General features: G+C 60.1%; 1 protein-coding gene across 6 annotated transcripts in view; it reads right to left on the bottom strand.

Moving 5' to 3' along the window:
* Positions 1-25,624, bottom strand: part of EXD3 (exonuclease 3'-5' domain containing 3) — an 86,222-nt gene that overhangs the window by 34,337 nt on the left and 26,261 nt on the right. For 4 of the 6 annotated variants that reach the window (XM_047093747.1, XM_047093746.1, XM_047093749.1 and 1 more), the window contains 6 exons: positions 19,223-19,287; positions 13,779-13,952; positions 13,268-13,435; positions 7,717-7,770; positions 6,663-6,802; positions 3,924-4,021 (listed from right to left, as the gene is read on the bottom strand). In XM_047093747.1, coding sequence (XP_046949703.1) covers positions 3,924-4,021; positions 6,663-6,802; positions 7,717-7,770; positions 13,268-13,435; positions 13,779-13,952; positions 19,223-19,287 — 699 coding nt within the window. Of the gene's footprint in view, positions 1-3,923; positions 4,022-6,662; positions 6,803-7,716; positions 7,771-10,110; positions 10,360-13,267; positions 13,436-13,778; positions 13,953-16,469; positions 17,279-19,222; positions 19,288-25,624 lie in introns of those variants that run through there. The other 2 variants (XM_047093750.1, XM_047093751.1) reach the window with 2 other exon arrangements.

Here is a 25,624-nt window from a genome sequence, read left to right as displayed (position 1 = left end):
CCCAGGCCGTGAGGGTTCCAGACCCCAGGAGGCTGCTAAGGAACCTGGGACAACACTGCCGAGTGAAGTGGACAAGGCCTGAGGAAGGGGGGGGGGGGACGAATGAGTGAGCTACTCAAGGAAAGAAGTGAATTTCTGCAGGCTCTGTCAGGACACAAAGTAACCATGTGTCCTTGCAGAGGCATCTGCAGACAGAGACTGGCTTTTCCAACATTTACACAATTTGAAGCATCATTTTGCCGGTGGGAAACTTTGTCCAAAAGCCTTGTGGATACGGTATCGTGTCCACAGATAGATTCCGGTGCAGCCTGGGCTGACTGGCTGGTCCAGACGCAGCACAAACCCTTAAAGGGGCGGGCACAGCTGAGCCAGGCCCAACCGCCTGCCACACCCCTGAGCACCTGCAGATACCACAAAACCCAAATACGACGCACACTGCAGCCTGCTGGTTCATCCGCGCAAGGACACCTTGGGGGGGCTCCACCCGGGACCCAGGCCTGGGGAGGGGTGGGCTGGTGGGGAGCTCAGGCTGGAGAGGCAAACAGAAGTCCCCGACCCTCCTTCTGCGTCTAACGTCAGCCCACGGAGGACATGGGGTCGGTCCTGTGGAGGCCACAGCTGTGACGGTGGACACGAGGATGGACTGCAGAGGGGCAAAGGGACAGTGACCGCAGCTGTGACCCTGAGGCCTCCTGGCTAAGACAGACCCCGCTGGGGAAGCAGCAGATGGGGCCTGGCAGCGGGTGGTCATGTGGAACAGGAGACCCGGAGGGGGTCTGTCCTCCCTGCCCCCAGCAGGCCAACGAGCGAGGCGCCCACGGAAAGCACCGGCTTGTCTACCCTGCCCTCTTGTCCAGCGGCCCCCCCACTGTGTGTGACTATGTGACTCGGCACATAGTCAGGGGGGAGTCCCCACTATGTAGGGGTGCCTAGCTGAGACCTGTGGGGGGGGGGATAGACCTCCAAGGGGGGCACATCCTGAACTGCGGGGGGCGCCAGGGTAAGGCTGGTCCAAGACCCCAAAGACCCCTCTGGCTCCAAGCCCTGGGCCCACTGTGGCCACGACCCGACCCGGAAGTGTGGGCCCTGTGGGTCAGTGAATGTCATGGCAGGGCTGCTGGTGGGGGGGGAGGAAGGCCTGCACCTCAGACCCAGCTGTGGTCTCCCACACAGCCTGCCCACCACCCCGGCCCTGTGGGCCTCACGCCCCACCCCCGCCCTGCCCCACACGGGCCTAAGTCCCGGGTGGGGAGAGCCTCTGCCGAGGCAGCAGGCGCAGCCCCCCACAGCAGCCAGCATCGACCCTGTGAGTGATTCCGTGCTGAGAGCCTCTCGGGCCCGTGTCCCTCACCCCGTGTGCACCCTGAGGGACGCCAGCAGGGCTCCCCGACACAGCGCCCAGGACAGGCATGCAGGTGACCTCAGAGGCCCCCTGCCAGGGACGGGGATCCCCATGGGGGGTCCACTCCTTAGCGCTCCAGTCCTGCAACTGCACCCCAGACCTCCCGGTCCCTCAGACCCCAGCATCCCCGGGGTCTGTGCTGCCGGGACCCTCCTTGGAGCTTCTGCACCTACAGCCCTTCTTTTGGTCTTCTTCTGCAACCTGAGGGTGGCTCCTTCCTAGGGCTGTGTCCCCTGGCGCCCCAGGGGTCCCAGCAGCTGGCCGGTCCTCCTAGACCTGCCTCGGCTGCTTCGGGCAGAGGCCCCCCAGCTACCGTCAGCACAGCCAGCAGCTCCTTGTCCCTAACTGACCCAGACTGACCGCACCACCAGCCTCCAGGCGACCACTTCTTGGTCCTCCCATCTCTTCACCTAGAGCCACCTGGGGGGCCGTGGACAATCACACATCAAAACCGCTTGGTGATGTGTTTCTGTCTGCAAAAGCCCCTAGTATCGCCCTCCTTTCTGGAGGCAATACTGCCTTCCGGAGGCACCTTTGTCCAGGGCCAGGGGATCTGCATAATTTCTCAAGGGTGTGAGGACAGAGAAGCCTGCAGGTGACTGAGACAGAAACCAGATGCTGACCAGAGATGGGGCTGAAACTTGGACACAGACCATAAAACACCTGTGAGCAAGACATTCGAAGGGAAAAAAGACAAAACTGGAAATATGTTCAAGTATCAAGAAACCACACAAAGTGAAAGAGCAGATCTGGAAAAGAACCAAAGTATGACTTCTGGAGCCACAGATACAACGATCAAAATGCAGTGTTTTGTAGTTTTTTGGACACAGAGGAGAAAATTAGTGATGCGGAAAAGAGCAGGAGTTGCCCGAGCTCATCATGAGCGAGACACAGGACAGTAACACTGCAGGGAAGGCAGGGTGACAAGATCACACACGGGGCCGGAGAACCAACAGCAACATCTGAGGACATAGTGACTTACAATTTTCCAGAACCAAGTGAAGACAGCAATCCACAGATTTAAAAAGCCCAACAAAAACCAAGCCAGATAAATACAAAGAGATCTATAACCACTCTCCTCACAGTGAGACTGCAGAACATCAAAGACAGAGGAGACAGAGAGAGAGAGAGAGAGAGAGAGAGCGAGAGAGAGATTGCTTTCAGAGAAAAGAAATTAGATTTCTTCATAACAACACATTTCAACCCAAAGGACTGACATCATACCAAGCATGATCTTTGATCATGATGAGATTAAGAGCCCGCACTAGAAAGATAACTAAAAGTGCCACATAGCTTTGAAATTAAGAGGTACAGTTCTAGGGGCGCCTGGGTGGCTCAGTCATGTGTCTGACTTTGGCTCAGGTCACGATCTCACCATGAGTGAATTCGAGCCTTGAATCCTGCTCTCTGCTCTCAGGACACATCCTCTGTCTCCTTCTCTCTCTGTCCTTCCCCTACTAGCTCTCTCTCTCTCAAAAATAAATAAACATTAGGGGCGCCTGGGTGGCTTGGTCGGTTAAGCGTCCGACTTCGGCTCACGGTCCGTGAGTTTGAGCCCCACGTCGGGCTCTGTGCTGACGGCTCAGAGCCTGGAGCCTGTTTCCGATTCTGTGTCTCCCTCTCTCTCTGCCCCTCCCCTGTTCATGCTCTGTCTCTCTCTGTCTCAAAAATAAATAAACATTAAAAAAAAATTAAAAAATAAATAAATAAACATTAAAAACAGAAGAAGAAATACATTTCTAATCAGCCCATGGGTAAAGAAAAAAACTATAATAAAAATTAGAAAATATCTTAAGCTGGACAATAATAGAACTAACATATGTTGAAACTTGAGGAATATTTTAAGAAGCAAGAAGGTTTAAAATCTAGTTTGGTGGGCTGGGGAGGGCAATGAACAAAGAGGGCCAAAAAGCCAAAAGCCACCACGTGGCCTCACATCAAACTAAAACTTAGCTTCTGTACAGCAAAGAAACAGTCGACAGAATGAAGAGGCAACCTACGGAGTGGAAGGAGATATTTGCAAACCACGCATCTGACAAGAGGCTAACGTTCAAAATATAGAAGGAACCCATGCAATTCAATAGCCAAAAATCCCAAATAACCAGATTTAAAAACGAGCAGAGGAACCGAATGGATGTTTTCCAAAGAAGACATCCAAACAGGTGTTGAATGAATGAAATGGTCCAAGGTACCACTAATCATCAGGGAAATGAAACTCCAAATTATGATGAGATACCACCTCACGTGCGCCAGAACGGCCATCAGCCATCATTGGACGAAAAGACAAGAACGGACAAGAAGGGGCGGGGGCAGGGAGGGGGCGGGGTGCAGCAAGGCCCCGCCTCCCAGGAGTCTACGCAGGCGGGCAAAGGGGCTTGCGGGCCTCAGGCTGCTGCTCGTGTCCAGGGCCTGCGACGGGCAGGCGGCAGGAAGCGGGGGGGGGGGGGGGAGGTCGGTGGACCCTGGTCAGCCTGAACCCCGCATCCGCCGGGCGCGCACAGGTTGTGGGGGCGGCACTCACCCGGGTCCAGGCCCAGCCGCTCCAGCTGGCCCAGGACCCGCCGACTTAGCACTCTGGGACTCAGCCTCTCCAGCCTCGAGGTCACCTGTGGGTGCTGCCTGCAGGGAGAGAAACACGGCTCCTGTCTGGCACTGCTTTAAGACTTTCGTTTTCATCTAAGTCACACACGCACAGTTTAAAACTCAGGTAGTTCTACAAGGTTTATGGAGAGAGCAGTCACCCTGTCACCCTGCCCCACTGCACACCAGACACACACATCACTTTTGTCGTGTTTCGTATTTGTCTCTGTGCTTACAAGCGACATACTTGTACGTGATCTCTTGGTTATTCAGTTTTAGGAGTTTGGTCTGCACATCTCACCACGGAAGGCTCTCCAGCCTCCCTCCCCACACAGTATCCAAGCCCTTACGTAGGGTCAGGACACCGTGTCTGCCATATCATGACCAGACGACCAGGCGAACACTGTCAGTGGCCAGGCCACACCCTCCTGTTCTCTCCAGGGTTAATACCTGTCTGCTGAGGTTGCTGACCCAGGCCCCCCCGCCTGCCTCGCCCTGTGCCCACAACTCGGTGGACACACCTCCGCACTCCCCCAGCTGACAGCTCAGCACACACCCGCAGAAGTTGCTAGAGCCGGTGTGCGCCTGAGCTCTGCCCCGCGCCGGCTTGAGGGTTCGGCTGAGCCGAGACCTTGGGGTCCGGGCAGGCGATGCTCCTGGAATCCCGCCTGATCCCTGCTCTTCCTGGGGTCTGCAGTGTGCGTCTCACCCATGCAGGCCGCCCCGCAGACCCGCTAAGCCGGGCGCCTCGGGACCGGGGTTCCCGTTACTTGGATGTCGGGCCTCCTTGACAAGATCTCTACTTTTTCTTTTAACCTTTTCTCTCTGATTTTCATACTGTTTATCTGTTTTGTACTTTTTCGAAGACATCTTCAAATTTATCTTCCAAACTTCTATTGTGCTTTTCACTTTGCTGTTAAATTTTTGATTGCAAAGAGTTCTGTTCTGTGTTCTGCAGGCACCTCGGCCCAGGGTCCCCAAGGACCGGCTGACCGCTGAGGGCCCTCCTCGGGCTCTGCGTTGGACCCCACATGCTCCTGGCGGCCACAGGTCAGCTTCCCAGCCTAAGTGCTCTACCTGACCACCTGCCACCAGCTCTTGGACCCCCTGCTGTCGCTGCCTCTCCTTCTCTTAAAATGTCTTCTTCATTTTGGGGCAGAGACACAATAATAAATGCTTGTATTTATCAGCCAGAAGCACTTTTTAAAACCTAGCGTTTATAGGGGCGCCTGGGGGCTCAGTCGGTTAAGCATCTGACTCTTGATCTCAGCTCGTCATGATCACGGTTCGTGAGCTAAAGCCCCACATCGGACTCTGTGCTGATGGTGCCAGACCTGCTTGTTATTCTTTCTCTCTCTCCCTCTCCCTCTCTGTCTCTGTCTCTCTCTCCCTCCCTTTCTCTAGGCCCTAGGAAAATTTTTTCTATTCTTTTTAAGTTTGTTTGTTTGTTTGTTTATTTATTTATTTATTTATTTATTTATTTATAAGAGAGAAAGAAGAATGGGGGGAGGGAGGGAGGGAGGGAATCCCAAGCAGGCTCCAAGCTGTCAGCACAGAGCCCAATGTGGGGCTCAAAGTCATGAACCGTGAGATCACGACCTGAGCTGAGATCTAGAGTTGGACTGAGCCACCCAGGTGTCTTAAGACCCAGGAAATTTTTTAAAAAATCATTGATTTAAACCAATATCCTCAACTAAATCCAGCCACACAGGGCCTTCCTCACTGTCCCACTGTCCATCCATGTACGTCCCTTCTCCACATGGGACTCTGGCCCCTGGCCCCACAGTATGTTCACTTATTTGCTCTGTGTCCCCCCACCCTTTTTTTAAAGTCATTGTTTATTGTTCAAGCCATCTTGTTTTTTAGTAATCTCCACGCCGAACGTGGGGCTCAAACTCATGGCCCCGGGATCAAGAGTCGCATGCTTCACTGACTGGGCCAGCTGGGCACCACTCTGTCACTTTTCAAATCCGTAATGACAGGGAGGAGAGCCAGCGCTGGACGAGCCCAGCCCGGGGCTGTATGGGTTTGCCTGCTTCCCAGCATTTAAGTCACACGACCCTTGAGACAGGCAAAATCAGTCCAGTTTTAGGGACAAGGAAAGAAACCCAGAAAGTGAAGTGACTTGCTCATAGGTCCAGGGAGGTCTGCCCCAGAGCCCAAGGTCTGGATCTCCAGCCGGGGAGTTCCAGGGCTGGGTAGTTCGTGGAGCCAGGATCAAGCCACTACTACCTGCGGATGGGCGGGCGGCTCAAGGAGCCTTCACAGACCTCCAGGAGCTGCTGCCCCCTGTGCCCCCCTCAACACGTGTGGCAAGAAGATGTTCTCCCGCCAGATGCCACCCCCGTGCCCCACACCCAGGCGACACCCTCACGTCACATATACAGGCACGTGGGCTATCCACATGGGCTCCACACCCGTCCCTGGCGATTTATCCCGCGAAGGGATGAAGGAATGAGTGAACGGATAAGCAGCATGACTTCCAGAACCAGGTAAGAAGTCATCCACCTGATGCGGAGGATTGTTTTTGTTCGCTCGAGGGCGGTAACCGTCTCTCACCTGGTCCCTGGCAGGCGTGGCCCCTCGCTGGCCGACCCGGCTGCGACTTGTGGGGGCCATGCGTGTGGCCTTCCCCTGTGCTTGCCCCCCTCACCCCACCCTGGGCCCCCGTGGGGCTCACCTGGCAACAACTCCGATGTCAAAGCCGGGCCGGCACCAGGAGTCCAGGAGGGCCAGCAGCCTCCTCTGGAGGTCCGGGAAGCCGGCCACATAACGCTCCACGAGGCTCACTCTGTCCTGGAGGAGCAGTGGGGTGCACATCTGCGGGGAAGCACGTCCTCAGGCCACAGCCCTGTGGGCACCTGGCACCTCCACCCCCAGCTGAGACCCCAGACTCACCTCCAACCCAGCCAAGAGTGTGAGTGACCCCACAGTGGCTCCTGGGGCACGATGCAGGCAGCCCAGCCCATGCCCTGTGCTTGAGCATCTCGCCCCCACACATGCAGGCCCCACAGCTCCCTGGGCTCTGTGGTCATTTTAATCTCCATTACAAAGGCCTGGAGGCCCCAAGAGGCAAGGGGAACCTGGGGAAGCTGTTTCTCCTGTCTTCACTGAACTGGGGGCGGGGGGCAGGAGGGAGGCCAACGTGGGCAGTAGCCCGATGGCCCAGAAATGCCTCCTCGTTGGCACAGATGGCATGCCTACTCCTAGTGCCCGCGAGTGCATGGGCCCATGAGAGCCCCAAGCTGAGCCCTCAGGGAACCTTGGAGGCAGCCCCTGATGGTGGCACTGGCCCTTTGGACACTCGGGCCCTCAACAAAGCCCCCTTCCAGTGGTCCCTACACTAGACCCCACCTCACCTCCTTTCCTCTCCATGTGACCACATAGGTCAGGCTGCCTGGAGCCCAGACTGGATGGGGTCCCATCAGCCAGGCTGGAACCATGGGGGTGGTCCTCACGGAGAGCTCCATTCCCGAGAGCCCCTCTGGCCACCACTTTCGGAGCATACCACACCTGAGCCCAATGACTGCCCTCCTGGGCACGCCCCTTGGGCCCTCCGAGTAGGGTCAGGTGGTCACATGCGACCCTTGCCCTCTAGCACCCCAGCCCCACCCTGTGAACAGCAGAGGCCAGGGCTCAGTGGTACAAGACCCTCCGCCTCCAGACCATGTTTCTGGAGACCTGGGTTTCATCCACGTTGGGACCTACAAAACTCACGTGAGAAAGACACTTACCTTTTCAACATCAAGTGCTGGCTGCAACTTCAGCCTGGAGCCCAGCATGACAGCCTGGCAATCAGAAATGGAGCAGGTTCCACAAAGTACACGGGCCCTGGTGGGGCATGGGCAGCGCCACGGTGGGGGGGCTCCCACCCTCTACACCTCTGTCACTGGGGCACAGGACAGGTCTGTTCAGGTCCAAGGGGCCTGGAACCCAGAAGCCTCCTGGCAGACAAGCACCCCTGCCCCCCCCCCCCGGCTGAGTCAGGTTCCACAAGAGGTGGGGCAGGTGGGAATGACCCATGGGCCCTACCAGGCTGGGGTGTGGCCTGCTGGATAGGGCATCAGGGTGGGTGCTGGGCCCAAGCGGCTCTGGCCAGGGGGTGCTGATGAGTGGATAGAGAACGAGGGGGGGCAGACAAGAAGTAGAAGTTTTGTCACCTACCCCCAGGCTCTGCTTCCACATACCCGCTCTCACATGCCCTGTACCTCCCACCAGCTGCCATCCCCCTGCAAGAGCCTGGCAGGCCAGTCACGGTGCTCACAGCCAGGGGCCAGGGTTGGTGACCCCTGCCTCTGTGCACCCTGAGGCCTGGGGGCCTGTGGCCCTGAAGTGCAGGGCCCTCTGAGCGCTTTCCACAAGGCATACTGTGTGTGCAATCCAAAACGACTAATGAGCGCAGGACTCTCTGTCCAAAAGGGCGGATTGGCCCCAGGACGAGAGGCCGGAGTAGGCCGTGGTGTGGCCTGAGTGTGTTGGGGGAAGCACAGAGCTGCCCCCTTGGGTCCACAGAAGAGAGGCTCTGAACCCACCGCTTCCTGGTGAGGGCGGGAGGGTAGTGGGCGCAGCTGAGAACCCTGCCCGCGGGCGGGCGGCCGACCGGCCGGCCGCAGGGACCCTCCTCCGACTCAGCATAGAGAACGCCCGGGGCCCTGAGCGCCCGCACGTAGCGCTGACCGGGCTGCTATTAATAATTTCCATACATCGCGCTCCCATTATGAGCAAAAATAACCGGCAGAGCAGCCGGGCGCCCCGCCCCACGCGGCTCACACAAAGGACCAAAATAGCGGCCTGGGAAAGGCTCGCTCCGGCCTCCGGCCGCGGACCGCGCGGGGCGGGGGCGCAGGGCCAGGGGCCTTTCCCTGCGCAGCGCTGACCCGGCGCCTCCACAGCCTGGCTGCTGTCCAGGAGCTCGGCCGCCAGGGCCCCGAGGGGCCCCGAGCGGGGGCAGGGGCGCAGGGGGCGCAGAGGGCGCAGGGGGAGGGGCCAGAGCTGGAGGAGGGACTCGAGGGGGGGGGCAGGGCCTGGGGAGGGGCTCAGGGCGGTGGGAGGGGTGCAGGTGCCTCCCGCCCACGGGGACCTTGTCTTTTCTGGATGGGAGGCCCCCTGAGAACCGAGGGAGCGCCAGGCCCCCACCCGGGAAGGCTAGCGTGCATATCCCGGTGGCCCCGCGCACCGAGCTCACAAACTGGGGTGGTCGCAACACTTCTTCCGCCGTCGACACCTGGACCTGCGCTCGGTCAGGCCTCGCCGCGGCCGAGAAGGGGCTGTGGGGAGGGATACCTGCGGGTCTGAGACCCTCCCATCCTCCAGACCGGGCCATGAGCCAGTGACCCTGGGAGAGGTGGGGGGGGGGCACGAGGCGAGGGGCAGGGGGCGGCAGAGATGCCCTCCTTCTCCCCTCACTACCTCTGCTGGGGTGTCGGCCCCCATCATCTGTGGCTCCTGCTCCTCTAGGGACAAGACTTCGTCTGTCTCTAGGCTCCAGCCCTCACTGGGGCCTGGGGGGGATCCTGAGCCCCCCACTCTCCAACAACCCCTCTGACTCCTGGGGTGAGGCCTCTGGCTTGGGAAGGGGGTAGCCTGGAACGGTGGTCTGGGTGTCAGGTCAGGCTGCCACGGGAGGCTGGGCGCTGCCCCTCACAGAAGCAGGAGCTTCGCCTTCCAGGGCAGCCTAGAGCCCTGAGGGTGCCCCCGCTGTGCCGGCAGGGCCTCCCTCCCCCCGAGGAGCCTGCGGTGCCAACCCCAACCCTCTCACCTGCCGCCTTGCCACCAGGGTCCTGGTCAGTGATGCCCACCGGCTGAGGTGGGGGGGGGGGGGGCGGTGCTCAGAGCCCAGCCCACCCATCCTAGGCAGGCAGCTCAGGCCTAACATGTGTGGCCGGGTGCACAGCCCACCTGGCCGCACAATGACACTGTCACACAGGGCTCAGAGTGCTCAGCATGGCCCCCCTCTGCTCCCTGGTTCCTCCCAAGCTCTCCTAGCACCCAGGGTGCCCTCTCTCAGCCACGTGGCCTCTGTGGAAGCTGCAGGGTATGGCCAGCGTGCCAGGGCTGGATGGCCGCAGACACCCACCCCCCAGGGACGGTTTGGGAGGTGCCCTCATTCTGCACCTGCACCTCTGTACCTGGAGGCTGGGTGGGGTGGCACAGGACAAGGAAAGGGGCAGCCGGGGGGTGTGGTCTCGGTGACCTGGCGGGGATGATTGACAGCAGGAAGCCCCCGGGGCCTGGCTTCTGTCTTGGGGCTTGGTCGGGGCGGGTGCTGTATGTAGTCCTTTCATTGCCATGAGGTGGGCTTAGCATCTGTCTCTGGTCATTTTTCTGTCTGAGCTTCTGCTGAGAGGACAGCACACCAAGCCGCCCATGGCCCGGTCACATGAGAGAGTGCAGGCACATCACCTGCTGACACAGGCACCTGTGACAGGGAAGGTGGGAGGGGCTGAGACCCCACGGAAGGAAACTGCGGAGGACCGGGCCCCTGGCGCCTCCCAGGCCTTCCTGGCCTCTGCATGGAGGCCTCTAAGAAGAGAGACGCCAGCTGAGTCAGGGCGAGGCTGTGGAAACCTCTGGCCAGACAGACTCCGGGACTGCTGCCTTTGGGGAAAACAACTCAGAAAACCCAGAGGGGCCGGGGTGGCCGCCGTGGGAGGAGCGTTCATGGGCCACCCCCCACCTCCTCCCGGCTGTCCACTCCATGGGGCTGGAGGCCGGGCAGGTGCCCAGGCAGCCAAGCCCAGACTCGGCAGCCTCAGACCCAGGACGGGCCTGCCTCCCACCTCCACAGCTCAGCTCGGGCCTGGAGCCAAGGGGCTTTTTTTTCTTCCCCCTGAAGCAAAGCTATCTTTTTACCTTGATAAGCTGTTTAAAAAATGTAAATAAAATAACTCAGTAGACAAAAGCGGGCATTCATCCCGCCTGGAGCCAGCCGCCGCCCTCGACATGAAATATCGGTGCACATTAAGTCGTGAGTCCCTGCTAATCCGAGCGGACAGGCCTGAATGCGGCCCCTTTCGCCGGGCGCGGCGGTGGGCACTGGAGCATGCACCGCCTGCCGGGCGGCCCCGCTTGGGGACAATGGCTTTTCTTCGCAGAAGGGGCCTGTGCGGGACAAGAGCCCCCTTTGTGTTGGGATTCCTGCCTTGGAGCGCGAGGGAGGCGCATTCAGCCGGCCCTAGACACTCTTTGAAAGGCTCGGGTGTAACAGAAGACACCGAAACACTAGCCTGCCTTCTGCCTCCCGCATTCTTGCAAGCCCAGCCGCCCATTCAGCCTGCGGAGAATGGCCCTGCGCCACAGGAGCGGAGCCCCAGCCACATTGTCCCTGGCGTGGCCATCTTGGTTTCTCAGCGCCCTTCACCAGCCTCGAGACAAGAGCCCAGGGCCGGGCATGACAGTCGCCAACACATGGCCCGCACCTCTGAGGGTGCAGGACTGGCGGTCCAGGTGAGGCCCAAATGGCAATGAGCCTCCTCACTGGGACTGGCCCCTCGGGGAGGAAGGCCCCCCGTGGGGCAGGTCTGGGGTCCTGCCTCGGTGCCCACCGAGGCATGGGGAGCAGCGCCCCTGGGCAGTGGGAGGGGTGAGCCAGGAGTGAGCCCCTGGACACCCCCGGGACTGGACCTGGGACACAGCAAGAGTGCCCCGCTGAGCTGGGCAGCCTAGGACTTCTCCCCACGTTGCGACCTTCACATCTCAGGGCACAGAGATGTCATGGGGGCCCCTGTGCCTGCAGCAACAGCTCAGAGCTGCGCCCCACCCCCACCATAGAGCCGCCCCTCCCTGCTCACCACAGACCCCCCACTCCTTACTACCTCATGCAGACCCAAGTCACTCCCAGTGCTCATGGCCAGCCTCCACCTCCTCTCGGAAACTTCTGGACTGAAATGAGAGCTGGCAGGGCTCATAAAGGAGACCCAACGAACCCACCAAGACCTCCAGAGCCCCACAAGCTCTGACCCAGAGACCTGCAGCTACTAAGCCCACGTTTCCACATTTGCTCTTTCTGACCCAGGCTTTCCCAGGATAAGGGAGCCATGACCCGTCCCAGGCATGGTCCCACGTCCCAAAGCATCACATGCGCTAGAGGACCCTCTGCTGTCATAACTGGTCACCTGTGCCCCAAAGTGCCAGTGCTGTGCCCTACGCGGAACTTCTGCAAAAAAACCCAAAACCATGAGCATCACGCTGAGGGGCTGGTCCTGGGAAACGCTGAAACAGGTAGGTTGGGGTCCTGCCCAGCCTAGTACCTGCAAGGAGCCAAAAGGACCCTCGGGGTGTCTGACCCTCACAGGGGCACCACCGCTGCGGGGACCTGGTCCAACAGAACGACAAATAGCAGGAGTTGTGCCACCCAGAGCGAGGCCCCTTCACTCCAGGGCAGGCCCCTTGACAGGTGCAAGGAGGTGGCAGACACAGCATGAGGGCTCTCAGGGGGCTCTTCCAGACCCCGCTGTTAGAATAGGAGCAAATCGGCCAGTCCCCAGGCCTGGTGTGGGTGTGGCCGTAGGACCCCCGACAAGGATACAAAGCCAGCAGCTGGAAGCGGCTGGGCCCAGAGGGAACTGTGCTGTTGGTCCCCAGGCCACATCACACCGAGGCCAAGAGACCTTGCGAGTGGGCCTGGGCAGAGGCAGGAGGGAGAAGGGGGAACCCTGTGGGGTCATGTGGGTGCTCCCTGGCAAAGCTCCCCGCTTGGGAGGCTCTGGGCTGGGAGGGTGTGGGAGGTCCAGCTGTCTGATCGAGGCTCGAGGGGTGGCAAGTGTGGGCAGAGGGACGCCCGCACCCCTGATCTTCTTAGCCCCCCCCGAGTGTTTCTGGGAATTGACATGTGAGACTGGACAGCAGCGGCTCAGGTAAGCGGTTCTGCCACAGGGCTTCCAGGCCAAAGCCAGGGTGTCCTTGGGCTGCTGACCACATTTGAGGACCCAGTGAACACCCAGGAGGAAGGACCCCAGGTGCCGCATCAGAGAGCCAGGGGTGGGGGGGGGGGGTGCTGCTCCCAGACTCTTTTCCAGCTTGGTGAGTGTGAGGGGCTCCTAGGTCCCCAGTGCATGGCACAGCCCCGAGCTGGGCTCCTGGGGTGGCTGATCCCTGAGACCCTCTGCTCCAGACCCAGAGTCCCCCTTGCAGCACTCCCATAGTGGAGGGGTGGAGAGGACACTCCCAGGGTGGACCCTGTGAGCCCCCTCAGCCCAGCTCTTGCCTGCTCCACTGACCCCACGTGCAGACCTGGCCCCTGAGCCCCTCCCTGCCAGCCCCGGTGTACATGGGGGTCACACTCACTTCTTTGAACTTGCCCTCCCGGTGGAGCTGGTGGATGTGAGTCAGCAGGGGGCTCCGGTCTGCGTCCTGCAGCTGGAAGATGCTGACCAGTGGCTCCACGAGACTAGGGGGGCTCCGGGCGAGGACCCTGACTGCACGGGCCTGTAGCTGTTGCAGCCTTGAGCTGTGCTGGGAGACCAGAGAGCCAGCCTCAGCCGGGGAGTGGGGGGCTGCAGCTGGAGCATGGTGCCAGGGTAGAAGTCCAGCACCTCAACCCTGTGCCTACGGTGGACAGTCCAGGCAGGCAAGGCCTGGGGGACAGGAGCACAGACGAGGGAGACGCGTGACTGTGGGGAAGCTGAGAGTCAAACCCACAGACCCGGGAGCACAGTCAGTCCGAAGGCAGCGGCCCCTGCCCACCAGGGGTGAACGAGCTCAGCGGGCCAGGTCAGGCAGGCGTGGAGCCCACCAGGCCGAGAGCTATGGAGGGGGTGGAAGGGGCGAGGCTGGTGGGGCCGTGGGCAGGGCTCACCTGGGCCGGCGCAGGGAGTGGCCGTGCCTGCAGCCAGCGGTGCAGCTCACAGACTACCCAGGCCTCCAGGGAGGGGCCCTTCCGCTGCCAGGCCTGGCTGCCTTCCAGCATGTCCAGGAGTCCGGTCAGTGGGTCATCCAGGGCAGCAAACCCCCGCCAGGCCTCTTCCCGGAGCTGCGGAGACACAGCACCTCACTGTCTCTTTGTTGAGCTCAAATCCTCCTGGTAAACCCTGCCCCGACCTGCGCGGCCCAGCATGTGGTCTGCTCAGAGGGGGGACTGGGGCTGGTCAGCACTGTCCTCCCATCCTCGGGGTCCTGTTCTGACCCGCCATGCCCCTGGCCCTGGGTGGCAGCCACCGTCCACACCGACGGTCCCGTAAAGACAGAGGGCATGTTCCCCGAGTCAGGCCAAGGGCGGCGGGACCCATCTGAGAGGCTCCGTTCATTCGGCTTCGCCCCAACTACTCGTGCGGCACGCCGAGGACCTGGCACTGGTCCTTCCGACACAGTGACTCCCTGGCGGGGCCAGCGAGCAACAGGAAACAGAAGAAAGAAGAGAAAAAGCCAAACTGGAAAAGGTCTTTGATTCACTTTTCTACCTCTTGCACTGCCAAAGGCTTGGAAACACGTATGAGCTGAAAAGAGAAACACCAGGAACACATGTGCTGTTCTCTCCCAAATGTGTCTTCAGGAGAACAGTGGTTCCTGATGGACTTTTAAGCAAGTGGGGTGTCGGGTGAGGGCCACACTGCACCCAGCCCTGGCTCTCCACTCTGCCTGACTCGGCCGTTCAGTCGTGAGACACCCTGCAGTCAAGAACTTGCTGCAACTACAGAGGCCTGTCTCGGGCCCCCCTCCAGGCAGAGCTGCAGGGTCAGGGTCTCGGCCGTGAGCTCAGGAAACAGACACCCGGACACCTGAGGCTACTCGTAAGCAGCCTGGAGGTGAGGCCCCGGCTGTCCTTGCAGACCTGCACACAGAGAGCACCCTGAGGACAGCCCGAAATACTGCCACTCTCTGGGATGCGCGGGCCACACGCCCGTCTCAAGGAGCCTGGGGGCACCTGCAGGGGCCACTGTCCCCCACCCTCCAGGAACGTGTGAAAGAAGACAGCTGAGGCCGAACCACCACCACTTTCTTGCTCATGGAAGGAAAGATCTAGAAGGATGCGGCCCTGGACTTTGGTCCTAACTTGTTCACGTGTGGTGCCCATTCAGGGCCCCCGAAGAACAGCTCCGAGAGGCTCCCAGAGCAAAGCAGGGAGGCCGTGTGGCCGGGGCCTGGGCTTACAGTCGCCAGCCAGTCAGCTCTTCCGCTCGCAAGGTGAGCTCAGGTAAACGCCTCGTCTCCTTTCTCCGCTGGGCAGTCTCTACCTGCCTGGCCCCTTGCCACCAGCCAGACAGAGGGTGTGCGGCGGCCAGCCCTGGGGCAGGGCAGGGGGCCAGAAGGAGGAACCAGGCGCAGGACCGACCTTCCAGCTCTGAGCTGGGTGCCTGCTGACCAGGCGCCACGAAAAGGAAGACTCTTCCAAGGGCACCACCACCCTTCCAGCCAGGTGTGGCTGCCCAGCCCCGGTAGGTTTCACAGACCCCTTCCCAGTAGGGTCGCTCCGTAGTCCACTGTTGGGGCCGGCTCCCTCCTTCGGGCTCACCCAGCTGCTCTTTGTGGTGGAACCTCGTGGTAGCCAGCCGAAGGGGAGTGAGCGGGCATGTCCTTCCACGATGGCCGCTGCCCATTGTTGGCACCCTGGGCCAAGGACTCTGCCCTCCGTGTCTGGGAGTTGGCTCTGTCCCTTCCCGTGAAAAGTGCCTGGGAGGGGCGCCTGGGTGGCTTGGTCAGTTAAGCGTCCGACTTCAGCTCAGGTCATGATCTCACGGTCCATGAGTTTGAGCCCCGCGTCGGGCTCTGTGCTGACGGCTCAGAGCCTGGAGCCTGTTTCCGATTCTGTGTCTCCCTCTCTCTCTGCCCCTCCCCTGTTCATGCTCTGTCTCTCTCTGTCTCAAAAATAAATAAACGTTTAAAAAATTTAAACAAAAAAAAAAAAAAAAAAGAAAAGTGCCTGGGAGCACTGTGGAGGTGACACTCACCTGCCCAGGTACCAAGCCCCACCGGGGGCTACAGGCCTCATTTATGCTGTGTCACCAGTGAGGGCCCAGGCACCTCCTTGCTGCACCCTGGCATCTCCCCTGGAGAGAGGAGGCCTTCTGGAAGCCCCCAGTGACCTCCCCAGGGTTCTGCTGGTCAAACTTGGTCCACAGACTCCTCCGCTGCCAGTGACTAAGCAACAGTGGAGGGGAAGTCACCAGGGAGGCACAGACCCCCTCTGCTGTTGGCCCCACGGCCCTTCCCACGCTTCTGCCCTGAGAGCATCTCGGGGCCAGGCTGGGCCAGAACCTCTCCTTGCAAGGCATCTCTTATGTCTGGAGCTCCGAGAGTCACCCACGTTGGCTGTGCGTGCCTTCCCCCACACGTGTGCCTCTGCTGTGCTCAGACAGCACCCAACAGCCCACAGGTCAAGGGGCCCACCCACAGAGCAGTGGGCAGCAGGCAGGGTGCAGAACTGGGGCATGGGCCACAGCCCTGGCATCCACGGTGTGGACGATGCTTCCCCAGGACACTTAGAGCAAACACCCACTTGGTTTGAATGTAATTTTAAGACCACAGTACTTGAGCAATCTGACTTGCTTACCAAAAATGAAATGCAGACTTTCCCCTCAAGCGTTTGGGTGAACTCAGGAAGCCAGGCAAGTCTCTCTCTGCAGACGCCCAGGAAAGGAGAGGCGTCTGTGGGAAAGGAGGCCTCTGAGGGCCCAGGGCTGTGCGGTCAGCACCCTCCACGGGGTGCCACAGGGAAAGGGTGGGCCGCTCCCAGTTCGGTGGGCTGCCTGGGCTCCAGGAGTCCCAGGAAGCCCCTCCAACACATGGGCCTCCACGTCACAAGGACCCGCATTGGTGACACCCGGCAGGAGCCGGCAGGAAAAAACACCATCGCTCCTTAACTACTTTGCAGACATACTTGGGCCTTCGCCACCAGGGGAAGAAGCTTCAGTAAGATGAGCCCACGTGAAACCCCACAAAGCACCCAGGGAACAGTCACCGTGAGTGACGGCCACGACACGACAGTGAGAGGTCTGAGAACAGGGACAGGAGGACACCCCCCAGGCTGGGGTCTGAGAGCCCTTCCCGCCCCTCTGGCCCCTGTGGCCTCCAGGGTGCCCCTCAGGTACTAGGTCCAGCACCCACGGGCCATCTGCCGCCCCTCGTCCTAGAGGATCTAAGCGTAGGCCCCAAGGCTCTGCTCCTGTGCTGGTCCCTCCTCGGCCTGGGTCCCGGGTCTCCTTCCCTCCTGCCCCCTGACCGCTGCCACCCGGCAGGGGCCTGTGCCCCGTCGTCACCGGCTTCTGTGCCCACATGGTCCTGGGGCTGGAGCGGCGCCAGAGCCCCTACGGACCTGTTCAAACAGGCAGGGCTGCCCGAGAACTTGAGTTTCTCACAAGCTCCCAGGTGCCTGCTGCCTGGGGGCCCTGCTCCAAGGAGTACCGTCCTTCCAGTTTGCTCACCCCTCCTGTGCTGGCCATCTCTCCTGCCGTCCCAACTCAGGGGGCTCTGAGGGCATCCCAACCCCACTGTCCGTCCCCCGCCCCAGGCCCCAGTCCACACCAGCCTGCCCCCTTCCTCTTTGTGCCACAAACCCTCACACGGTTCTCCAAGCCCAACCCCCAGTTTCCCTGTGCTGTTCTGTCGGGGACCCTGAAACTTCCCTGTGGTCAGCCAGGGGACAGCACGTGTCCCTCCAGCCAGGGGCTTTGGGAGCCGACGCAGTTCCCTGGCACATGCACAGCAGGCCTCGCTGGCACCAAAAATGAAAATTCACGGACGTGACCCTTCACAGACAGAAACGAGTAACGAAAGGTAAAACACACACCTGTGTTTGCTTGGAAATAAGTAACCTGCTGGCCGAATGAGACAACATAATGAAAATCAGAAAACAGGGAAGAGGGACAACGGGTTTCTCCACCTCAAAACTCGTGACCAAGGGAACTTGGAGGGAAACGCACCGCTGTGGGCGAGCGCCTGGGAAAGAAGGACCGGAGAGTAAGGACGGCGTCCGACAAGCGGTGGTGCCCAGCGGCACCAGCCACGCCCACACGCTGGCCACAGCGAAGACGCCAAAAGCGGAGCCCCGGGGGCAGCGGCTACAGCTCGAGCTGGGGGCTTGCACCGCCCCCCTCGGAAAGCCTGGCCAGCAGCCATGATGACACAGAAGAAACGGAAGCTTCCTGGGGAAATAAACCAGAAGCGAAACTCTGAACAGGCCTGGGTCCCCCGCCTCCCCGCCCCCTGCCCAAGACCCCCCGGGGAGGACTGTGCACTCTTCCCTCTCCCAGACTCTGGACGAACAAGTAATTCCTGTCTTCCGCCAGCTGCTCCAGGGACAGGAACGAAGGAACACCTTGTATGAGGTTAGTTCACCAGGAACAGACAGAGACAAAAACTCACAAACGCCACAGTGACCAGGGGAGACGCGTCCCAGACACGCGGGGGCGACTTGAGTTAGAGAATCTGTTCACCAGACAGCACGGTCGTGTTGCTTCAGTCTTGATCCCGAAGCCACCGTTACAAAATTGAAGAGAGCTTTTGACTTGCAGAAAACTTCGGATTCGTCCAGCTTGAACTGGCTGCTCGAAGCCTAAGCACTCGGCTCAGGAGTGGAGGAGCCCAGGCCTGTCCCCCGACACAGACATACGTGGTGGCCCCAGGAGTCTGGCTGACCCATTAGCCAGGGACAGGTCCTCCCGGCATCACCAAGCAAGCTGCGGGCCCGGGAGCACCCTAACCCTGGACAGCTCACAGACACGGCTCCCGCACGAGCCTGCGGCCCCTTCCTGCAGCACGCCTGCTCTGGACACCTGCCCCCGTGGGCCTGGCCCTCCTTGGGCGGCAGGAGGCAAGGCCGACACTAGACTCGGGCCTCACCCCTCCAGCCTTCACAGCAGTGACTTCTGTGTCCTCCCTGGGAACTAGGGCGACTTCACTCTTTTGCTGCCCCAGGGGAGCCAAGTACAGGGCACGGGGCCCGAGGGTCAGGCAGTCCCACTCCAGGGACAAAGCTACCCTCCAGGCACAGGCCACCACCAAGCAGCCTCCTTGCCAAGCCCACCGCCTCCTGCTGGACGACAGGCTGTCCCTGGGAGAGGAGGCCATGGGCGAGGCCGGTGTGAACCAGCGAGTACCCGGGCCCCACCCGGCACACAGGTGGTCATGGCCCACTGGGTCCCCTGTGCTGTGCGGAAGCCGAATGGTGGCCGCAGGCCCTTCCCTCCTGCTCTGAGCCCCAGGGGTCTGTGTCTACCGGTGTCTAGTGGGTGTCACCCCAAGCCCCAGCCCCCACGTGTCTGCCAGAACGTCCGGACAGGGCGGCCCACTGAGGTGCTCACTCACCTGCCGCAGCTCTCGCGTGGACCACAGTGTCTGCAGGGCCTGCCGGAACAGGAGTGGGTCCTGGCCTGGGGGGACGAGACAAGGGCTATGCAGAGTCCACCAACACGCCCCCGACCTTTGGTCGACGCCTGGGGGCTTCCCGCAGACGCCAGCCAGTGCCCGTGGACTCCGGCCAGAGCTCCCCACTGCCCTTCCCTGTGACGCCAGCCTGGCCATCCTGCGGTGCTCACTGGGATGGGCTTCTGCCCACAGCTTGGGGCAGCCCAGGCCTCATGTTTCAGCAAAATGGTGGGCTGCAGGTCTCAGACTGACCACACTGTGTGGGCAGGGAAGGGGCATCGGACCCCAGGGCCAAGCCCACAGCACTAACCATCAGGGCATGCCTGGTGGGCCACCGCGCCCCCACCCCTCCATGCCATGTCACAGCCCACGCCTGTCCACTGCCCACCAAGTGTGGCCTCCAGCCGCTGCTGAGACCCTAAAGTGGTCCCGGCCTCTGCCTCCCTTGGCTGCTCCCACGGCCCTGGCCCTCTCTTGCTTGCCCAAGTCTCCAGCCCCAGACCCTAGGCCCCGGGGAAGTTGGGGTCACCCTCATGCTGGAAAAGGGACTGTGCCCTCAGACCAGGTTTAAGGTCAAGGCCTGGGAAGGTGGCTGCCGCCTGCTCTCCACTTTGGGAAAGAAAGCGGCCTCTGAGTCACCCACAGCCACCAGCGCCCCCTGGCTGCCTCCGGAGGGCCCGCCCCACCTCTGCGGCTACTTGCCCTGGGCCTCAGGGCAGGGCCACCCTGCTCAGCCCTTCCTGGCTCCCCACGGCCTCACCACACGAGGCCGCGGAAACCCTTTTTCTCTGTGCAAAAGCTCTGCTGCCGACACCCAGTTGCCACTGACCCTGGCCTCCCCAGCCCCGCCAGAACCTTGCAGAGCACAGGGCCCAGAGGGGGCGCCTCGTTCTTTCCTCAAGAACCATCGAGGCCATGTGGCTCAGAGGTGGGGGGGGGGGTCACTAACAGATTCCATAGGTCAAATCAGGGGGCTCAAGAGCATGGGTGGCTCACCCGCAAATCTACCCAAGAATCAAAGAGACAAGAGCAACCCACCGGGCTCCTGCAGAAGACCAGACGTGGAAGGAAAGGCGGGGACACCTGAGCCCAGCCCTGGAGGGCTGCCCACCTGAGCACACAGACGCAGGGACCGGACAAGGCAACAGTGGTTAGACTCAGTGCACAGCACGGGAGGAGGGATACGCTGGGCGCACTCCAGAAAGCAAGGCTGATCGACCCATGGAGGGTCCACCGCTGTGGCTCGTTAATGGGACACGGGGAAACATTTCGTAAAACAAGCATTTCATAAGAGTAAATTCTATTCACGATTTAGGAAACAACTCTGCAACTAGACCACAGGCAACTTCATGACCCAGAAAGAAAGATGTTTATAAACAAAACCCCTCAGCAAACATAGAACTTAATGCTGAAAGCTGAAAGCAGGCCCCCAGCGACAGGGCCAACAGGAGGGCACCCACTGCCCATTCAGCACGGCCTGCAGGCCCCTGCCGGCTCAGCACGACACGAAGGAACAGTTGACGGCACAGAATTTGGAAAGGAAACAATAAAGTCAACACTACTCTGACAAACTCTGGTCTGTCCACAAGCGGAATACGACTCAGCGCTAGAAGAAATGAGCGGTCAAGCGAGAGAGGACACGGAGGGCCCTCAAACGCACACTCCTGAGCGGAGGAGGCCGTGTGAACAGGCCACACGCGGCAGGATCCCAGCCCTGCGACATTCGGGAAGAGGCACGGCCATGCAGGCAGTGACGCGACGCCGCGGGAGGCCGTCACAGTGGACGCGCGTCACCACCCACGTGTCCCAGCCCACGGAGCACCGCCGCCAGGAGGGCCCGAGTGCCCACGGGGGCTCTCGGCGATGGCGGCGTGTCAGTAGGGTTCATGAGGGCACCACACTGGCCGGGACGCGAGAGGCTGTGTGGGGCAGGGATATGGGAAATCTCTGTAACCTCCTGGATTTTGCTGTAACCCTAAAACTGCTCTAGAAAAAATAAAGTCTTTAAAAGTTAAAACAAAACAACAACAAGAAAAGACACTACTGCTCACTGAAAACATAATTTTGTGGAGAGCCCTGAAGAATCTGAAGAGGTTCCTCAGTGGACACGTTTCTGCACGGACCCTCACCACCAGGCCCACAGTAAAGTCCACTGTAAGCCAGCAAGTGGAGATGGGCGTCAGAAACAGTGGGGGCGCCTGGGGGGCTCAGTCAGTTGGGAGGCCAACTTCGGCTCGGGTCATGATCTCGGGGTTTGTGAGTTTGAGCCCCACGTGGGGCTCTGTGCTGACAGCTTGGAGCCTGGACCCTGCTTCCGATTCTGTGCCTCCCTCTCTCTCTGCCCCAACCCACACACATTCTGCCTCTCTCTCAAAAATAAATAAACATTAAAAAAAAAAAGAAAAGAAATTTCAAATAAAGGTGCTCCTGGGTGGCTCAGTCAGTTAAGCTCGGTTAAGTCCGACTTCGGCTCAGGTCATGATCTCGGGGTTTGTGGGTTCGAGCCCCGTGTCGGGCTCTGTGCTGACAGCTCAGAGCCTGGAGCCTATTTCAGATTCTGTGTCTCCCCCTCTCCCTACCCCTCCCCTGCTCACACTCTGTGTCTCTATCTCAATAATAAACGTTAAAAAAAAAAAAAAAGAAACAGTGACAATGGCCCCAAAAAATTCAGATTTCTTTGGATAACTCTAACAAACGAAATTCATGCGAAAAAGCCATAAAGCATCGAGAGTAAAATTAAAAGACCTATTGAAGAAGGGCCATCCCACACAATGGACAATGTGAAGTTGTCACCTGTCCCACAATTAACCATTCTGCTCCAGCCCAAACAGCGGGCTGGGTGTGTGTGTGTGTGTGTGTGTGTGTGTGTGTGTGTGTGTCCACCTGTCTTAACCATCCACCCAAATCACAGCGAGACGGGACTCCGACCCCACCCAGCCCCAAGCAGCACCCTAGCTAAGGCGAGCGGCACTGGCCCGGAGAGGGCAGGTGTGGACCAGTGTAAAGACCTCAAGTCAGAGCTGGGCACACACGGGACCCAATGTGTGACCACAGTGGCCCCAGGAACTGGGTAACCCTATTGAGAGGACCCTGGAGCATCTCCTGGCCTCACACCTACAGAAAATCCATCCCCCAGTTGTAGATCTGAACGTGAAAGATAAATAGGGCCTCTGGAGAACATCTTGATGACCTTGGGCTGGAGAGGTCTCCCAAAGAAGTCAATCACATAAAAGATTCCCACTGATCAGAAGGACCCTGCAGGAACTGGAAGACGGCTCTCCTGTCCGGCCTGGTCCTGCCCTCACCGGGGGCTGTCTAAGGGCACAGCCCTGCTCCAAGCTGCTTTCCCAGCACCTAAGACCTGGGCCCCACTGGGAGCTATGCCCTGGACATGCCCCCCGACTCGGCCCACACAGCTAGACCCTGCACACGGGCTGAGAGGCTACCATCGGTCCCTCCCAGGAAGGGAGCACATTTGACCATGCTCACGGCTGTGGTCTGGGCCTTGATGGGTGCTCCACAGTGACCTCGGTGCCAGGGCCAGGTGTGCACGGCCACCAGCTCAGAGTGGCCTCAGGGAGACCTCTGGAGGGGACCTGAGGCCGGTCTGGGTGGGGTGAGGCATGGCAAGGGCGTGGCCTGGGTGGGCGCGGAGTTATGGGCAAGATGCAGGCAGGGGGTCAGGGAGGTCCCCTAGGCTGAGGGGGGGCTCCCAGACTGACGCCCATCCAAAGACACAGAAAGGGAGGACTTGGGAGGTGTCTGTCTAAGGGGTTAGATAAGCAAGCTCAGTGTCACTCTGCAGAACCCAGGGAGGGGCCTGTGTCCCCACTGCCCTGGCCTAGGGATTTAGGCAGGAGGCTGGGGCCTAGGAGGGCACGTGGGGCCTGGTGCCGAGGGGCCTCTGCCCACAGCCTGCCATGACCTCCACCTCCCCACCCCAGGCCTGGATCCGGGACCCGAGACAGATGGCCTCCGGCCTATACCCGGCCCCTGACCCCATCCCAGGACCACGCAGGTGGGGGCAGGTGGGGGGCTGTATGCAGGGAAGACACTGAAAAGACACTCAATCCCCAGAGCCATACCTTCACCCCTGCTTCTCCCCGCCAGGGCACGTGGGCCTCACTGGCTGTCCTGGCCCCAGCCCTCCCACACACGTGCCTGGGGGCCACAGGGCAGCCAGGGGCTCGGGCAGAGGCACGGGATGGCCCACCTTCTGCCCTGCCCCCTCCCATCCCGCTTCCCCGGTGCCCACTGGACACCAAGAGCTACCGGCTACCTCCACTCGTGAGGTGGCCGACAGGAGGAAGAGGGATGCAGGGACAGGGACAGACAGGACAGACAGATGCCGCTTCATCTAAAAGGCCACTGAGTCTAAGCTACCTCAGTGGCCTTCGCTTTAAGAAACAGACGCATTCCAGAAAACGTGTTCAGCTGCCATGCCAGCTGCCAGGAAGACCCCTACTATTTTCTATCGCGAAGCTGGTGTTAAGGAATAAAATAAATAACGTGGGTGCTTTTTATCGCTGGAGTCGGGGAGAGGAAGTTCAGAAACCACAGCTGGGCGTGACTGAGCTGGGCCGCGGTCTCCGTGAAGCCACCTCTCCTCGGACACTCGGTCCTCCTCGGAAGTCAGGGACCTGAATACACAGCTGCGCTCGGGTCAGGGTCTGCAGAGCTCCAGTGCCCACCACGCCAAGCCCAGGCCCCGACCCCGACCACACCTGCCCTCTCTTCAGGTGGCCTGGAAGCCATCGGGTCATCGCGGTGTGCACCCCCGCCCCCAGGACGGCTGTCCTGACCCTGTCGGCCCTGAGAAAGGGCCACAGCATCAGGCCCCGTCACATCTGCAGACCTAGAACCACCTCACAAAGGCCTGTCTCTGGGAGGCCAGCCCGTCCCCTCACTGCCCACCACACCACCTGGTGCAGGTGCCGGCCCCCTCTGCGGCAATGTCCACGTGAGTGCTGGCGGCAGGCGACACCCCACCTCCCAGGATGGGGGCTCACGGTTCCTCTGCAAAGCTGGGGACTGCCACTCTCTCCAGTGCACCTGTCTGCCCCTCTCGGTCCCCGGTCCCAGGTTCCACGCTCGTCTGGGATGTGATGGTGGGCCCAGCCCCTCCCGAGCGGGCACCGCGAGGGCAGGCGCCAGGCCAAGAGAAAGGGCATTCCTCAAAGCTCCCAAATCCACACCTCCTGCCCGGCAGCCCCTCGGAGGCCCCCAACGGCACCCAAACCCCACGGGCAGGGTGAGCTCTCCGGTGGGGGCCGTCCCCATCTGGGAAGTGGGGCGAGAAGGCCTTGTTATCTTGCCTCCTCCAACAAGCCGTGGGCCCCCAAGACAGACCTCGCCTGTCCTCAGCACAGGGCCCCTAAGCGCGAGGCCGGCGAACAGCCGTGGAAGTCAGGACGAGCCAGGGCGTCCACACAGACGCAGGCTCTCGCTGTCTGCGACAAGACCACACAGCTTATGGGTCCACTCAGGTGAGCGTGTGATCCACACACAGAAACTACCAGGCTTCGAGGGCACATTAGAGAATCTGCTGGAAGAAAAGATCCTACTAACAACAGGGATTTAAAATGACGGCACAGGGGCGCCTGAGTGGCGCAGTCGGTTAAGCGTCCGACTTCGGCCAGGTCACGATCTCGCGGTCCGTGAGTTCGAGCCCCGCGTCAGGCTCTGGGCTGATGGCTCAGAGCCTGGAGCCTGTTTCCGATTGTGTGTCTCCCTCTCTCTCTGCCCCTCCCCCGTTCATGCTCTGTCTCTCTCTGTCCCAAAAATAAATAAACGTTGAAAAAAATAAAATAAAATAAAATAAAATAAAATAAAATAAAATAAAATAAAATAAAATAAAATGACGGCACAGTTACTTGTAAAAACAATGTGGAACTGGGCGCCTGGGTGGCTCCTGAGTTAAACATCTGACTCTTGGTTTCAGCTCAGGTCATGACCTCAGGGTTCCTGCGTCCGAGCTCCACGTCGGGCTCTGCGCTGACAGTGCGGAGCCTGCTTGGGATTTTCTCTCTGCCCTTTCCCTGCTCTCTCTCTCTTTCTCTCTCTCAATATAAATAACATTAAAAAAAAAAAAAAAACAACTGCGGAAAATCAATTTTTTAAAAAGCACATCTAAGAAGAAAAGACAGCTAGGAAGGCAAACCCTGTCCTTGAGGGGCGTTCCCTTTTTTATGGCTGCGTAGAAATTTACCCTAAACCGGTCATTTCTTACACTCACAGATCCCACAGGCCAGGAATGCTGGCACTGGGCTCTCAGAGAAAGGTCATTTTGATTTCGTCTGAATGGGGGGGGGCTGTGTCTGATCTGGGAGGGGCTGTATCTGA

Source organism: Lynx rufus, unplaced genomic scaffold, assembly GCF_022079265.1.
Source record: "Lynx rufus isolate CCGP_SWC_20201006 ecotype Redwood Valley unplaced genomic scaffold, mLynRuf1.p SCAF_36, whole genome shotgun sequence".
Lineage (NCBI taxonomy): Eukaryota > Metazoa > Chordata > Mammalia > Carnivora > Felidae > Lynx > Lynx rufus.
This window is presented reverse-complemented; position numbering and strand designations above follow the sequence as displayed.